The following is a 15,592-nucleotide window of genomic DNA, read 5'->3' on the forward strand; positions in this document are numbered from 1 at the left end:
GTGTTTCCGTGGGGAGGCTCATCACTCCCACTTGTGGCTTTCAAATCCAGCAAACATATTAACAGAGGCAGAAAATGCCCAGATGATGACGCAGAAGCCCTTCTTTGCTTAGCATTTCCTGAACGTTCTATAGATTGGATTCACACTCATTCTTGGATAAAAACCCAACCCTGCCACCTCACTTCCTCCATTCGCTTATTTGTTAAACCCAGAGATGTACACAAGGCATCTAACGCGAGAAAGTCTAGGCTAGTCCCCATTAACTGGAAATGTTAATCCGCATAACTAAAGGAAGCCAGGTGGTCAGCGGCCCCCACATCCACAGGGCGATTTTACTCAACAATAACAAGTCGTACACAAATCGGTTTCCATGGTTTGTTCAACGCGGCCGCTTTGCAGGTGGCGGAGGAGACACAGCTTGTCTCTGCACGTTAAAGCGCGAGAATGTCACATTTCCCCCCAACACGTTGTGGTCTGGTGTTTTATAAATGCAAGGTCTTGTCTAGGAGGGAAATTTTGCCCTGCCAGACGAAGGTCTTCACCGAAGATGGCCCTGACTTTGCTGCTTTGTCTCCTCTCTTTTCAATTTCAGTTGCCTTTTGTTTTTCCTGCAAGAAATGTTTCTCTCAAGTGCATGCAGGACTTTGAAGAATTCCTTTCTGATCTGAATTCAGTGGAGCCCAAAGAATATGCTCTAAGAAGTAAGTAGGTTTTTCCTGGCCCGTTGGGTAGCTGAACATGGGGCAGACAGGTTTGGACTTGGGATGTTCTAGAAAAGCTCTTGAGAATTAAAAACCCCGGACCAAATAGGAAAGACAAGAGATGCTCAATTTACAATTTGCACCAGGAATCAAGAAGGAAGAAGGAATTTTAACTTCAGAAGGCACTAGAGAGAGTGGTATTAATTCCAGCCAGAAGGAATTTCATGAGGACCAGTTTCTCAATGAGATGACGATTATTTGTAAATTGTACGATGCTGTTTACTATTTTTGAAGTTGATAACATTTCACCACTGTATGAGATAGCTTGGTTTATTTCTTTCTCTAGACATTTAGTCTGCATTTGAAAAAGAATTGCTTCACTGTTTAGGAAACAGGTCTGCCCATTGTATGTTTGATGGTAAATTCTGAGGAGTATTTTGGTGAACATATTGGCTCGGATTGTGTATAATAAATTTGATTGTAGCCAGACCTCTTTGCATGCGATATGGATGGACAGCAGGCTGCAGTAATTTTATTTTTTGTTAGTTTTCCAGAATTATTTTCACAGCTAAAGGGACATATACATTCCTGTCAGAAAGTGGCAAGAAATCAGATTCATTTTCAGTGGGATAACCTCTCCAGGAGAATGATTCCTTCTTGATGCTGATGTAAACCGCTAAGGAGGAAAAATGTAAAAACTCACTTTTTCCAAAGCCAGAAACATTCTTACAGCAATTTTCATTTCCATTTAACACATGAATAATTTACTTTGTATTGGGAAACCCAATTAGGAACATAATATACATATTAAAGATAAACAAAAGTTTTGATCTAATATTGAGTAATTCAAAATGGCACATGACTTGAAGCAATTACTTCAAATTATATGTTCTTGTAGTTAATGAAATGATAGGGTGATACGTATCCAATGGATTCAATAGCCATCTTCAAGTTTTATTTTGGAATTGAATATGTTTTTCTGTAATACTTGGTAATATTGACAGAGAACATTCTGACAAACACAGGCCCAATAAGCTGGCCAAGAAAATCCATCAGGGTTCGGTGAGTCCTGGTGATGTGACGGTGGGAGGCATTGTCATCGTTAGTCACAGTCTTGTTAGTGCTTTATCTGTCTCGTACGTTACTCTGGTCGTGCACCTACGGTGTTCCATCTGTAGGCACATGGACATTGACACCTTATTTATTTATTTCTTTTTTTAGTTGTAGAAGTGTCCCAAAGTCGAATGGTCCAAGAAAGAGCTGACTGATGTGAATAAATGGGGCAGAAGACCATCAGTGGGTGGGTGAATACTACTATCTGGCGGTGTGACTGAGTTTCGTTCTAGCGCATCCCCAACGCCCTTGGCGTCGTTGCTTTGACGGGGTGTCTGAGATTTCGAGCGTAGAACGCGGTTCTGACCTTTGTTCTCAGCGTGGTTTTCCTGACAGTCATGTGGATGGAAAAATAATGAAAGTCAGTATTTAGAGAGTATGTGTACATGGCGAGTGCTGCTCCCGGCCCAGAGCAAGAGTTGTCTCTCGTTCAGTCCTAACGCCCTTCCCCACCCATGGGGAGGACATTATTTTCGCCTCTGTTTTATAAGTGAGCCACAAAGATGCAAAGCATCTTGCCAAAATAAGTGATGCAGGTAGGATTTGGAACCAGGTCATCTGATTCCCAAGCCTGCATTTTCAATTACTGCCCCAAATAAACAGCAACCAGAGAAACAAGACCAAAAATAGTCATCAGCAAAAAAAAAAAAAAAAAAAAGAATGAAGCAGAAACACATGTATCAATATGAAGGGAATATGCAAAAATAACATCAAGGGAAAAAAGTCGTGGAAGAATATATATATAGTAGGTAAAGTTTCAAAAATTCAAGTTAAGGTGCTCTATTGCTTTGGGGGACATACGTACCTGGTACAAAAGGAAAGAAATGCATGAGAACGATAACCTCCACATTCGGTTAGAGGTGGCCCTGCAGTGGGGGTGCTGAGAGTAGGGATGTCACTGGGGATCCATCAGGGTCAAGTTGTGTTTTTTAAGCTGGGCGACTGCAACACAGGTGTTTTTTTTTTTTTCCTTTGTGCCTTTTTAAGATATTAAATGTTGCATAGTAATGTTTTAAAACTCCATCCCCAATCCAAAGCACAGAGATGACACCAGCAGAACCTCTGATAATGGGTGGGGTCTGAGGAATTAAGTGGAGGGAGAGGGTGCTTGAAATTCAGGCAGACGTGTTTGTTTTTGCAGAAGGGAATTGGTGCCTTTGCTGCTGTGGAACAGGGGAGAGCTTGGTGTTAGAGCCTAAGACAGACGCTCAGTCTGGAGGAGGAGGCTGGGTTGGAGAGGGTGGAGCTTATGGAAGGGACGAGTCCAGGAGCACGACTCTAAGATGAGGTTTCCGTGCGTCCTTCCCTCCATCCTTCTCCATTAAAGAGAACAGACTCCAACCATCGCTATTTGAAGGCTTTCCTTTTGCCACCCTCTGGGCCCCTGTCTGATTCTATCCCCCACCTCTGCCGGCATTCTCAGGCCAGCGTTCTGGCCCCTCTGCTTCTGATTTTTTGTTTTTCCTTTGTCTATTTCTGGCCGCCCTGGGTTTTTGTTGCTGCGCTCGGGCTTTCTCTGGTTGCCTCTCGCTGTGGGGCTCCTTCTGTCGTGGGGCGCAGGCCCAGGCTGCGGGCTGCAGCAGTTTCCGTGGCAGCCTCATTAGCTGTGGCCCGTGGGCTTTAGAGAGATCCCTTAGTAGCTGCGGCCCCCAGGGTTAGCTGATCCAAGGCAACGTGGGATCCTCCCAGGCCAGAGACTGAACGGGTATCTCTTGCATTGCAAGGTGGATATTCTTAACCACTGGACCACCAGGGAACCTCTTGTTTTGCTTTTATACTCCACAATCCTCAACAATCTACATTCAATCACTTACATGAAAATTGCAGCCGCAAAGATCTCTGGCAGCTTCTTTGCCGACTGGTCATTTCTTTCTCCATTTTCTTTCTCCTTGACCGTGGTGGTGTCAACTATCTTCCTTCTTAACACTCACCTCTTTCTAACTCAAGGATCGTCCTTCCTTACGGGGGTTTGTCTTCTCTCTCCACCTCTTTCTGCCTGCGCCTTCCCACGGCTCCTTTCCTCACTGTCCCTCCCTTGTAAACAGAACCCCGTCTCAGGAACAAGGCATTGCCCCACAGACACTGCTGGGCCAGCAGGCCTGGCACCTGGGCTCTCGTCCTGTTTAGGCCGAGAACCAGCCATGTGCTTGGCCCCAGCCAAGCCGTTCACTTTGCTCAACAAGTTTTCCCACCCATGAAGTAGAGAGCTTGTACTTCTCAGAGTGTGAGGGTCTGCAGCAGCTTAAAAATGTTCTAATTTCTCCGCTCAGCAGTCTGCTCTAGCCGGGGTCAAGTGTTTAAGGTGAATGTCCAACGCAGGGACTTTTAAGGGTTAAATCACATAAATTAACAATTGGGTAGAGTATGTTAGGGAGAAGGGAATGGCAACCCACTCCAGTGTTCTTGCCTGGAGAATCCCAGGAACGGAGGAACCTGGTGGGCTGCAGTCTATGGGGTCGCACAGAGTCGGACGCAACTGAAGCAACTGAGCAGCAGCAGAGTATGTTAAGAACAAAAGGAATGAATACTCAAAAGTCATCACTTCCTAATGGTTGTATTGCATCTGGCCATCATCTGTACTCTTTAAATTTTTTTAATTTTTAATTTATATTCTTTATTTGGCTGCGCCAGGTCTCAGCCACAGCACGAGGGATCTTCAGTCATTCACTGAAGATGGCATGTGGGACCTTTAGTTGCGGCTTGTGGGATTTAGTTCCCTGACCAGGGGTCAAACCCAGGCCTCCCACACTGGGAGTGTGGAGTCTTAGCCACTGGACCCTCAGGGAAGTCCCCGTCATCTGTACTCCCAAACGAGCCTGTGCGGTGGAGATGTACTGCTGGGCTACTGGCCATGAACCTCCGAGCTCAAGCTCGGGGACGGCAGGCTAGGGGCTTGAAGTTAGCGGCAGAAGTTTATTCACCGTGCAAGTCAGCAATCCCTGCAGGTCAGGACTTGTGTTGTTGACTGTCCAGACTTCAGAAGTTGATGGAGAAAATGCTACAAATGAAAACTTAAACTGTGTGTTATGTCTATAGCCTTCACATTATAAATAGCACCCACAACTGTCATTCAGCAAAAACATGGCTCACATCCTGGACGAATGGGTGAAGCTCTGGCATATCTTCCTGGCTTCACATCCGCATTACTCATGAGGATGGACAAAAATATCACCCACCATTTATGTGGGGATGACACTCATTGGTGTCATAGGCATAATCATAGGTTGGCGACAGAAAATGAGAATTTGGCAAAAATTAATGAAAGCATTCTGTGAGCATCAATTGGCTATGTATGGAATTTATAACAGGAGTATTATTATTTTTAAAATGATATTTACATTTTTAATGAGACATAGCTTATTTTGTTTTTAATATTTATTTGGCTGTGCCAAATCTTAGCTGTGGCCTGTGGGATCTCGTTCCCTGATCAGGGATCAAACGTGGGTCTGTGGCATTGGGAGCTCAGGGTCTCAGCCCCGGGACCACATTTCTTCCTGTTTTTCCTTCCCTTTTGTTCTATCTTCGCTTTGGTTTTCCACCCCCACACCTACTTGTTTTCCTTGCTGTGTTTCTAATATTAGATTTTAATACAAAATGGTGAATTCGTTTAGTGAATGTGTTTAGTCTCTAAGCCGTGTCTGGCTCTTTTGCGACTGCATAGACTGTAGCCCGCCAGGCTCCTCTGTCCATGGGATCTCCCAGTCAAGAGTACTGGAGTGGGTTGCCATTTCTTCTCCAGGGGATCTTCCTGATGCAGGGATCAAACACTGCTTCTCCTGCATTGGCAGGCAGATTCTTTACCACTGAGCCACCTAGGAAGCCCTTAGTGAATATGTGATCCTTATTAAATACATATGGAGATAGAGGTATATCTATATATCCATATACCCTTTCATTCTAATCTGGGGACTTCCTGCCTTTGGCTTTATTATGTATGTTCTAGAATAATGATTTCATGTCTCCCGTCTGAATATCTTAGCTTATTCCATCTTTCCTCTTTTCACCTGGAAACTAAGAAGGGTTTATGCTCTTCTGTGTTGGCACTTGGTATAAATGTTTTAACACATAATTTAAAGAGCAGATAATGAGCAGATGACCAGAACACACAATAGAAACACCATTGAAAGGAGACTCTGAAGCCGTGTTATGTGTCTTCCGTCCTACCAGGCAGCTGATCAGTTATTCCTGCAGGTCTCTCCATGGCTCACGGTGTTCTCCAGTTTCCACCCTCCTAGGGTCCCATCTCTCCGTAATCTTGTTGTACTTTCCCCGAGCACGTGGCTGCTGCTTCTCTCCAGGCCCGCAGCTTCTTCCACCACGGCTCACAAGCTACTTGGTGGTACCCTTGGCTTGGATTAGAATCCCCACTTGGAGAATGTTACAGGTTGAACGGTGTCCTCCAAAAAGATATGTTGAAACCCCAAGTCCTGGCACTGTGGTCCATGATCCTGTTTGGAAACAGGATCTTTACAGATGTGATCAAGTTATGGTGGGGCTATCAGTTCAGTCGCTCAGTCATGTCCGACTCTTTGTGACCCCATGAATCGCAGCACGCCAGGCCTCCCTGTCCATCACCACTCTCAGAGTTCCATCAGACTCATGTCCAACGAGTCGGTGATATCATCCAGCCATCTCATCCTCTGTCAGCCCCTTTTCCTCCTGCCCCCAATCCCTCCCAGCATCAGAGTCTTTTCCAATGAGTCAACTCTTTGCATGCGGTGGCCAAAGTACTAGAGTTTCAGCTTTAGCATCTTTCCTTCCAAAGAAATCCCAGGGCTGATCTCCTTTAGAATGGACTGGTTGGATCTCCTCGCAGTCCAAGGGACTCTCAAGAGTCTTCTCCAACACCACAGTTCAAAAGCATCAATTCTTCGGCACTCAGCCTTCCTCACCGTCCAACTCTCACATCCATACATGACCACAGGAAAAACCATAACCTTGACTAGACGAACCTTTGTTGGCAAAGTAATGTCTCTGCTTTTGAATATGCTATCTAGGTTGGTCATAACTTTCCTTCCAAGGAGTAAGCGTCTTTTAATTTCATGGCTGCAGTCACCATCTGCAGTGATTTTGGAGCCCCCAAAAATAAAGTCTGACACTGTTTTCACTGTTTCTCCATCTATTTACCAGGAAGTGATGGGACCAGATGCCTTGATCTTCATTTTCTGAACGTTGAGCTTTAAGCCAACTTTTTCACTCTCCACTTTCACTTTCATCAAGAGGCTTTTTAGTTCCTCTTCAGTTTCTGCCATAAGGGTGGTGTCATCTGCATATCTGAGGTGATTGCTATTTCTCCCAGCAATCTTGATTCCAGCTTGTGTTTCTTCCAGTCCAGCGTTTCTCATGATGTACTCTGCATAGAAGTTAAATAAGCAGGGTGACAATATACAGCCTTGACGTACTCCTTTTCTGATTTGGAACCAGTCTGTTGTTCCATGTCCAGTTCTAACTGTTGCTTCCTGACCTGCATACAGATTTCTCAAGAGGCAGGTCAGGTGGTCTGGTATTCCCATCTGTTGAAGAATTTTCCACAGTTTATTGTGATCCACACAAAGGCTTTGGCATAGTCAAGAAATCAGAAATAGATGTTTTTCTGGAACTCTCTTGCTTTTTCCATGATCCAGCAGATGTTGGCAATTTGATCTCTGGTTCCTCTGCCTTTTCTAAAACCAGCTTGAACATCAGAAAGTTCATGGTTCATGTATTGCTGAAGCCTGGCTTGGAGAATTTTGAGCATGATTTTACTAGCATGTGAGATGAGTGCAATTGTGTGGTGGTTTGAACATTCTTTGGCATTGCCTTTCTTTGGGATTGGAATGAAAACTGACCTTTTCCAGTCCTGTGGCCACTGCTGAGTTTTCCAAATTTGCTGGCATCTTGAGTGCAGCACTTTCACAGCATCATCTTTCAGGATTTGAAATAGCTCAACTGAAATTCCATCACCTCCACTAGCTTTGTTCATAGTGATGCTTTCTAAGGCCCACTTGACTTCATATTCCAGGATGTCTGGCTCTAGGTCAGTGCCAGACTGTTATTCAGTTGCTCAGTCATGTCCAACTCTTTGAAACCCCATGGACTGCAGCACACCAGGCTTCCCTGTCCTTCACCATCTCCCAGAGTTTGCTCAAACTCATGTCCAATTGAGTCAGCTATGCCACCCAACCATTTCATCCTTTGTCACCCCCTTCTCCTCCTGCCCTCAATCTTTCCCAGCATCAGGATCTTTCCCAATGAGTCGGCTCTTCACATTAGGGACAGTCCAAATCCAATGACTCATGTCCTTATAAGAGGGAAATACAGGAATTCCCCGGTGGTGCAGTGCTTAGGGTTCCATGCTTCCGTTGCAGGGAGCACAGATTTGACCCCTGGTTGGGGAACTAAGATCCCACATGCCGTGTGGTGTGGCCACAAAATGAAAAAAAGGAAACAGACACACAGACAGACACCCAGGGAGAAATGCTGCCTAACAACCAGGGCAGAGAAGGAGTGGGTGTGTTTAAGAGCCAAGGATCTCCAAGGACTGCCGGCAGATTCTCCTCCGGAGCCTCTAGACGGAACCAACCCTCCTGACCCCTTGATTTCGGACTTCTAGTCTCCAGAACCATGGGACAAAAAACTTCTGTTGTGTCCGGCCACCCAGTTAGTGGTGTTTGTTAACACAGCTGCAGGAAACAAATACAGAGAGTTATGGCCTCTCGAAACCAACCACCCTCCAGAATAAAAAATCATGTGTTTATTATCTGAGATGAAAATAAAAAAGCAAAGCAAGCGGTCTCAGGTAGGTCTTGGAACTCATTTTCCTTGTGATGTCCCAGGCCCACCCACGGCCACTCCATCGAGTCCAAGCAGACCCATTTGCAGCCCTCTCTGCAGGGGAGGCCTCTCAGGGGGAGTCGATTTATACGGAATTAAAACCGCTCAGCATATTGAGGCCCCAATGGTTTCACATCAAGTCTGCATTTTCCTGCACTTTGCTCCTCAGGGAAACAAGGAGACGGATGGAGGGAGGTTTGGTTCCCGGGCAGCTGGCAGGGTTTTTCATTTCCTGTTTTCTCCAAGCTCCTCACATCCTTGAAATCTTCCCCAAGCAGCTGCCTTTGCTGTAAAACTCTCCTAACCCTTCGAGTCCCTTCTCCCGGCCCTCGGCCCTCAGCCCACTCTAATGGCTGTGTTGCTCATCTTCCTACTCTGACTGATCACCCCCTCCCTTTGGCTTCATCATTTATCTCTTGGAGTGATTATTTCCTGTCTCATCCTCTCTTCTGAAAACCGAGGCTTAGTATAGGGGGCGGGCCACAGGGCCACTCACTTGGCTAGCCAGTCAAGGCCCCAGCCCTGCCTCTGATCTCTGGTCCTCAGTGGAAGACTGACCATCTGCTTGATTTAAATTCTCAGAACATTGCCTCTTTTCCCATCTGGCTGTCAGTCTGGAGGGCATTTTATTCAAGGCCACCCCCTCCACTGGTGCTGAAGCTAGGGTCAGAAAAGATGCTGAAACCAAGAAAAGCTCATAATACAGAAAGGGCGACAGCGTGGGCTTCACTGAAATTTCTGGGTTAACTGGATTTCAAATATCCATGTTGTTGTAGGCTGAAACCTAGATCCCCAAAGACCTCTCATTCTAACCCCTGGGACCTGTGAATATTACCTTATATGGAAACAAGCTGTTGTTGCTCAGTGGCTCAGTCATGTCTGACTCTTTGTGACCCCATGGACTGCAGCACACCAGGCTTCCCTGTCCTTCACCATCTCCTGGAGTTTGCTCAAACTTATGTTCATTGAGTTGGTGATGCCATCCCACCATCTTATCCTCTGTCATCCCCTTCTCCTCCTGCCTTCAGTTTTTCCCAGCATCAGGGTCTTTTCCCAATGAGTCAGTTCTTTGCATCAGGTGGTCAAAGTATTGGAGCTTCAACTTCAGCATCAGTCCTTCCAATGAATATTCAGGGTTGATTTCCTTTAGGATGGACTGGTTGGATTTCCTTTCTGTCCAAGGGATCTGCAGATATGTTTATATTAAAGATTCTGAGATGAGAAGGTTACCCTGGCTTACCCAGGTGGACCCGAAATGCAATCACAAGGATCCTTAGAAGAGGGAGGGACGAGGAGGAGGGAGGTTTGACACAGAGGAGAAGATGCAACCACAGAGACAGATCAGAGTGACATGACCGCAAGCCAAGGGACGCTGGCAGCCACAAGAGGCTGGAAGAGGCAAAGGATGATGGATTCTCCCCGGAGGCGTCCAGAAGGAGCACAGCTGTACTGACACATTGATTTTGGCTCAGTGATACTGATTTTGGACCTCTGGCCTCCAAAACTGTGAGAGAATAAATTTCTGTGTCTTTTAAAAAATATTCACTTATTTATCATTTGTTTGGCTGTCCTGGGTCTTAGTTGGGGACACAGGATCTTTGTTGCATCATGCAAGATGTTTCATTACAGGGCAGGACTCTCTAGTGGTGGCCCTGGGGCTCAGCAGTTGTCATGTGTGGGCTTAGTTGCTCCTGAGAATGTGGGATCTTAATTCCCCAACCAGGGATCAAACCAGCACCCTCTACTAACATTGTGAAAAGTGTTAGTGGCTTAGTCGTGTCTGACTCTTCGCGACGGCAGACTGTAGCCCACCAGGCTCCTCTGCCCATGGCATTCTCCCGGCAAGAATACTGGAGTGGGTAGCCATTCCCTTCTCCAGGGGATCTTCCCAAACCAAGGATCGAACCCAGGTCTCCTGCATTGCACCAGGCAGATTCTTAACCATTAGACCACCAGGGAAGTCCAAATTTCTGTGGTTTTAAGCCACCAAGTTTGTGATAATTTGTAACAGCAATCACAGGAAACTAATATACATACTATTCTCGTTATAGTCCAAGTTTAATAGTTGGCCAGATGCAAGGTGGACTGCCAGGAGACGTTTGCAAAGAGCCTGATTCAGGAACTTGGATATCAGATCAATAGCACATTCTTATCTTTTATCCACAAGGAGATCCCTGACAACTGATGCTTAGCATTTATGTGCATCAGCCGCAGAGCAAGGACTATTCAATTCTAGTTTTAAAAAATCTCCGGTGTAACACAGCCATCTGGTAGGTGCTTAATAAATATTTTCTGTAGATGCTGACGGAGAAGGCAATGGCACCCCACTCCAGTACTCTTGCCTGGAAAATCCCGTGGATGGAGGAGCCTGGTAGGCTGCAGTCCATGGGGTCACAGAGAGTCGGACACGACTGAGCGACTTCACTTTCTCGAATTGGAGAAGGAAATGGCAACCCACTCCAGTGTTCTTGCCTGGAGAATCCCAGGGACTCGGGAGCCTGGTGGTCACAGAGTCGGACACGACTGAAGCGACTTAGCAGTAGCAGCAGCAGTAGATGCTCAAGATGACTTATGCTTTCAGGATTTGTTTGTGGCTGAGCATTCTAGAAGCTTCTGCTGCCTTCACCTTCCTGATATAGATAGGTGCATTCATATTTTAAAATTTAAGATCGCTGACCAAGGTCTTTTTTTCCTCCATTTAAAGCCACAAATTGATCACTTCTGCATTTTAATATCCACATATCATCACCAAGACAGAAAACGTGTCTGCCAATTAGCTCAGCAGAACTGTTTTTAATCTTTTGGAAATGAAAACTTGGAACAACCGGCGTGTGATTTGAAGTAGCAGGTGGAATTAATCTTTAGTTTATTCTATCCCTCCCTCCCATGAAAATCACAGTGTATTTAGATCGGGATGGGGGCCCCTGGCTGGCATCTCAGGATGTTGACAGAAACTAATCAAGGGTAAGGCAGGAAAAGGACAACCTGTCCATTCGAATTCATAATCAGAAAGGAAGTAAATCTAATTGGAAATGTCCACAGCATGCAAAATAACCTCAGCTAGAAAACCATAAATCCAATCCATTTATGAAACAAAACACCAACTGGAAAGAAAAGTAGAGTTTAATCTTCTCAAATGAAGAATTAGGTATCTCTCTCTGTTTGTCCTGCAGGGACTCATCCAAGGGTCAAGACAGGCTCTTACAGCTCCAGATCCTTAAACTTTAGGCTACCAGGTTTGGGATACTTAGTGATGAAGAAGGGAATTTGGAAATTATGCAGTCTATTTCTAATAAGGGTCTTCCCAGATGGCTCAAGCGGTAAGGAATCCGCCTGCAATGCAGGAGACACAGGAGACGGAGATTTGATCGCTGGGTCGGGAAGATCCCTAGGGAAGGAAATGGCAACCCACTGCAGTGTTCTTGCTTGGAAAACCCAATGGACAGAGGAGCCTGGTGGGCTACAGTCCATGGGGTTGCAAAGAGTCCGACATGACTGAGCACGCACATGTGTTTCCAATAAGTACATCCAGTTTTGTTCTTGACACAGAGAAGAACTTACATTTGTGGAGCTGGATTTGGGGCATTCGAACTTACATTTTTCAAAATTTAAGGCAATTAATTCAGTGAATGTTTATTGACCTCTTGGTCTGAAACGTGCTTGGATGAAGGCACAGCCCCTCCGTCACAGGGGAGACGGCCAGCGGTGACAGGCCTTCCAGCGTGTTGGACTAGGCGAGAGTCTGGGCGGCTTCCTGGAGCGGACCATCCCCCGCCCCAGACTCCCAGGGTGATTCAGCGTCGGAGGGGCAGACAGGAAGGAGGGACATTCCAGGCAGAAAGACAGGCAAGTGCGGGCCTGGTGCCTCCTGTATAATGGAGCAGAGGAAACGGGTGTGGGTGTGGGACGATGAGCCTGGAGAAACAGGTCTGGTCACGAAAGGCCTTTTAAACTGAGCTCAAGTCTGGAAATGATCTGAAAGAGCATTGCAATCAAGCCTGACTGCACAGAGCATCTCCTGGGAGTTTTTTTTTTTAAGGTCTGTTATGACTTTTATTTCCCAACAATGACCAGGTTAATACAACATAATTTGCAGATACAATTGCCCTCCACTAATTGTATTTTGTCCTACACTTCTCAATACTGTACAATTCCAATCTTTGATAATTAAAAAAAAACAGGAAAAAAAGGGGGGGAAGCTATTAACTAAATGGAACAATGTCAAATAAGATGCAAAAAAAATTATATCCTGGAAACTTTTGAAAAAACAATTAATGCCCTCGCCTCTCCCCTGGCCGATTAAGTCACTCTGTGAGGAGGAAGCCTGGGCCTTAGCATATTTTAAAAAGTTGCTCCAGGTGATTCTAATGTCTGCCCAGGATTGAGAATCCTGGCTCTAGATAAGAGATCTGCCAGGTTTTTCTCTAAAGAAACAGACGGTAAATATTTTCGGCTCTGTGGGCCTTACAGTCTCCGTTGCAACTACTCAGTTTTGTCTGCATTACCGAAGCAGCGTTGGTAATAGGTAAACAGATGAGATGGCTGTACTGCAAGAAAATCACGTATAAAAACAGGCAGGCCCGGTTCACCAACTCCTGCTTGAGATTATGCAATACCTGAGAAGAAATTTTTAAAATACTGATTTTAAAATTTCTGTTCATATTTTATCGTATATACACTCTATTTGCTAAATAATATGTGAGTCTCATAATCATCAGTTACTTGGACTTCCTTCTCCAAGAGTTGCCCGTTCATATCCTTAGCAGATTTTCAATCAGTTACTTTGACTTTTAAAACATTTCTGATTTCTAAGGTTCTTTATATGATCTGAATACAATTCTTTTCTAAAACTATAATTGTATTGATTTATTTGTTGTTGGCTGAGCCAGGCGGCCTCTGTTGCCGCGAGCTGGCTTTCTCTAGCTGCGGTGCGACGGCTTCTCCTGGCGGGAGCACGGCTCTAAGGCGTGTGGGCTCGGTACTGGCACACGGGCCTAGCTGCTCCATGCCATGTGTGGTCTTCTCAAACCAGGGGTTGAGCCTGTGTCCCCTGCACTGACAGGCGGATTTTTCGCCCACTGAACCACCATGGAGGTCCTGAATACAATTTTTCTTTTCTGAATACAATTCTTTATCCAAGTTATTAATACAGTAGATACATCCTCTCCCTTGACAGCTACCTTTTAACTTCTGTTCATGGTGCCTTGGGGGTGTTGTAAGAAGGGGAGGGACTTGGTCAATCTTGTGATTCAGGCTGTTTAGCTTAAAAGATGATCACTGGCTGTAAGTGACCGTGGACACCAGCTCTAAGGTTTTGAGTGTGGTCAGAGCTGAGGGGAGTCACTCCCACGGGAGGGAAAAGGGAAGAGTCAGTTATACTCATTCTGGCAATAACCCAGAACCATAAAATAGAGGCCAGTGATATCAGACACCCACTGTTAAGCCCAAGCGGCCAGCGCAGCAGAACAGAAGAGGACAGGGTTCACAGCGAAGGTCAGGTTCCCTTCGGCAGCTCAGCAGGGACCATCTTCCCAGTTATGGCCGGGAAGCCTTCAAAATAACAAACTACTTTCTTAAAGAGCACTCACGTAAGCCAAATGCAATTGCTTCAACCTGATTCTGCATTATATCTCAGGAGCCCAGTCATTAGTCGAAACAGAGGCAGAACTGCTGTGTGATTTGCCAGCTGTATTTGGGTTTTCTCCCCACTCATTCTAAGGAAGATCAATATCTTTAGCTGCAGATAAGAACTGACAACCAAAACAGGGTCTTTTTGTGTATTTTAGGGGGCAAAAAGTTAGAGGTTAAGATTAAAATGAATTTGAACACACAGCTCTGATTCTCATTTGCTAGTTTGAATACTCAGCTCTGAATCTTGCTAGCAATTCAACAGAAGTAGATTTGCATTGAAGTGTATAGTACTTATCACCTCTGTGCTTCAGATTTCTCACTGTCCTGTCACTTAACAACGATGTGGCCCTGGGCGAGTGACCTGAGCTCCCTGTGCCTCAGAAACTGACATTGGTGCAATGTGTGTGTATAGTTCTGTATCATTTAAGCACACGTGTAGATCTGTGTAACTCATACCACAATCAAGACACAGGGATTCATCACCACAAACCTACCTCTTGCAACCACTTTGTAGACATGCGCAACGCCCTCCCTCCACCATCACCAGCGTCATAACCCTTAGCAACCAGTTGTAATTATGTGTGTTGTGCGTCAAGTCGATTCGGCAGTGTCTGACTCTTTGTGACCCTGTGGGCTGTAGACAACCAGCCTTCTCTGCTCCTGGGATTCTCCAGGCAAGAACACTGGAGCGGGCTGCCGTGCCCTCCTCCAGGGCATCTTCCCGACCCAGGGGCTGCACCCGCGTCTTTTATGTCTCCTGCGTTGGCAGGCGGGCTCTTTACCACTAGGCCACCTGGGACGTTACCGCTGTTCCAGAAAATGAAAAGTGTGAAAGCTGCCCAACTCACTTTATAAATTTGACTATAACTTTGATTCCAAAACTAAAAAAGCGGGGGAGAAAGTGGTCCAATGATTAGAGAGAAATAAATAAGGCCATAGAACTATTGAGAAAGTCCAACAAAATCTCCAGATTCCAGAACAAATTACAAAAATTGATAGCAATTTTCCACACAAGCAACAATCAGTTGGAAACTATTGAAATTAAAACACCAAGGAAAATAGCAAACGACACACTATCTAGGAATGTTTATGTAAACTTTTTTTTTGGGCCGTGCAGCTCGGCCTGCGGGATCTCAGTTCCTCTACCAGGGATTGAACCCGTGGCCCTGCAGTGAAAGCATGGAGTCTTAACCCTGGACCACCGGGGAAAGTCCCTGTAATCTGTTTTAAGATTATCATGGAAAAATACAAAATGATAAATAAGGACACAGAAGATGATTTCAGTAACTTGTGTGACATCCAGTGATGGCTTGATACAAAAATGACGTCTGTTT

The 15,592-nt window shown here is 45.4% G+C and overlaps 1 protein-coding gene across 1 annotated transcript in view; it reads left to right on the forward strand.

Moving 5' to 3' along the window:
* The first annotated feature begins 617 nt into the window (after positions 1 to 617).
* Positions 618 to 15,592, forward strand: part of OACYL (O-acyltransferase like) — a 68,111-nt gene continuing 53,136 nt past the window's right edge. Inside the window, exon 1 of the mRNA XM_010819015.4 lies at positions 618 to 701. Coding sequence (XP_010817317.3) covers positions 635 to 701 — 67 coding nt within the window. The 5' untranslated portion in view covers positions 618 to 634. The remainder of the gene's footprint in view (positions 702 to 15,592) is intronic.

This window comes from Bos taurus, chromosome 24 (assembly GCF_002263795.3).
Source record: "Bos taurus isolate L1 Dominette 01449 registration number 42190680 breed Hereford chromosome 24, ARS-UCD2.0, whole genome shotgun sequence".
Classification (NCBI taxonomy): domain Eukaryota; kingdom Metazoa; phylum Chordata; class Mammalia; order Artiodactyla; family Bovidae; genus Bos; species Bos taurus.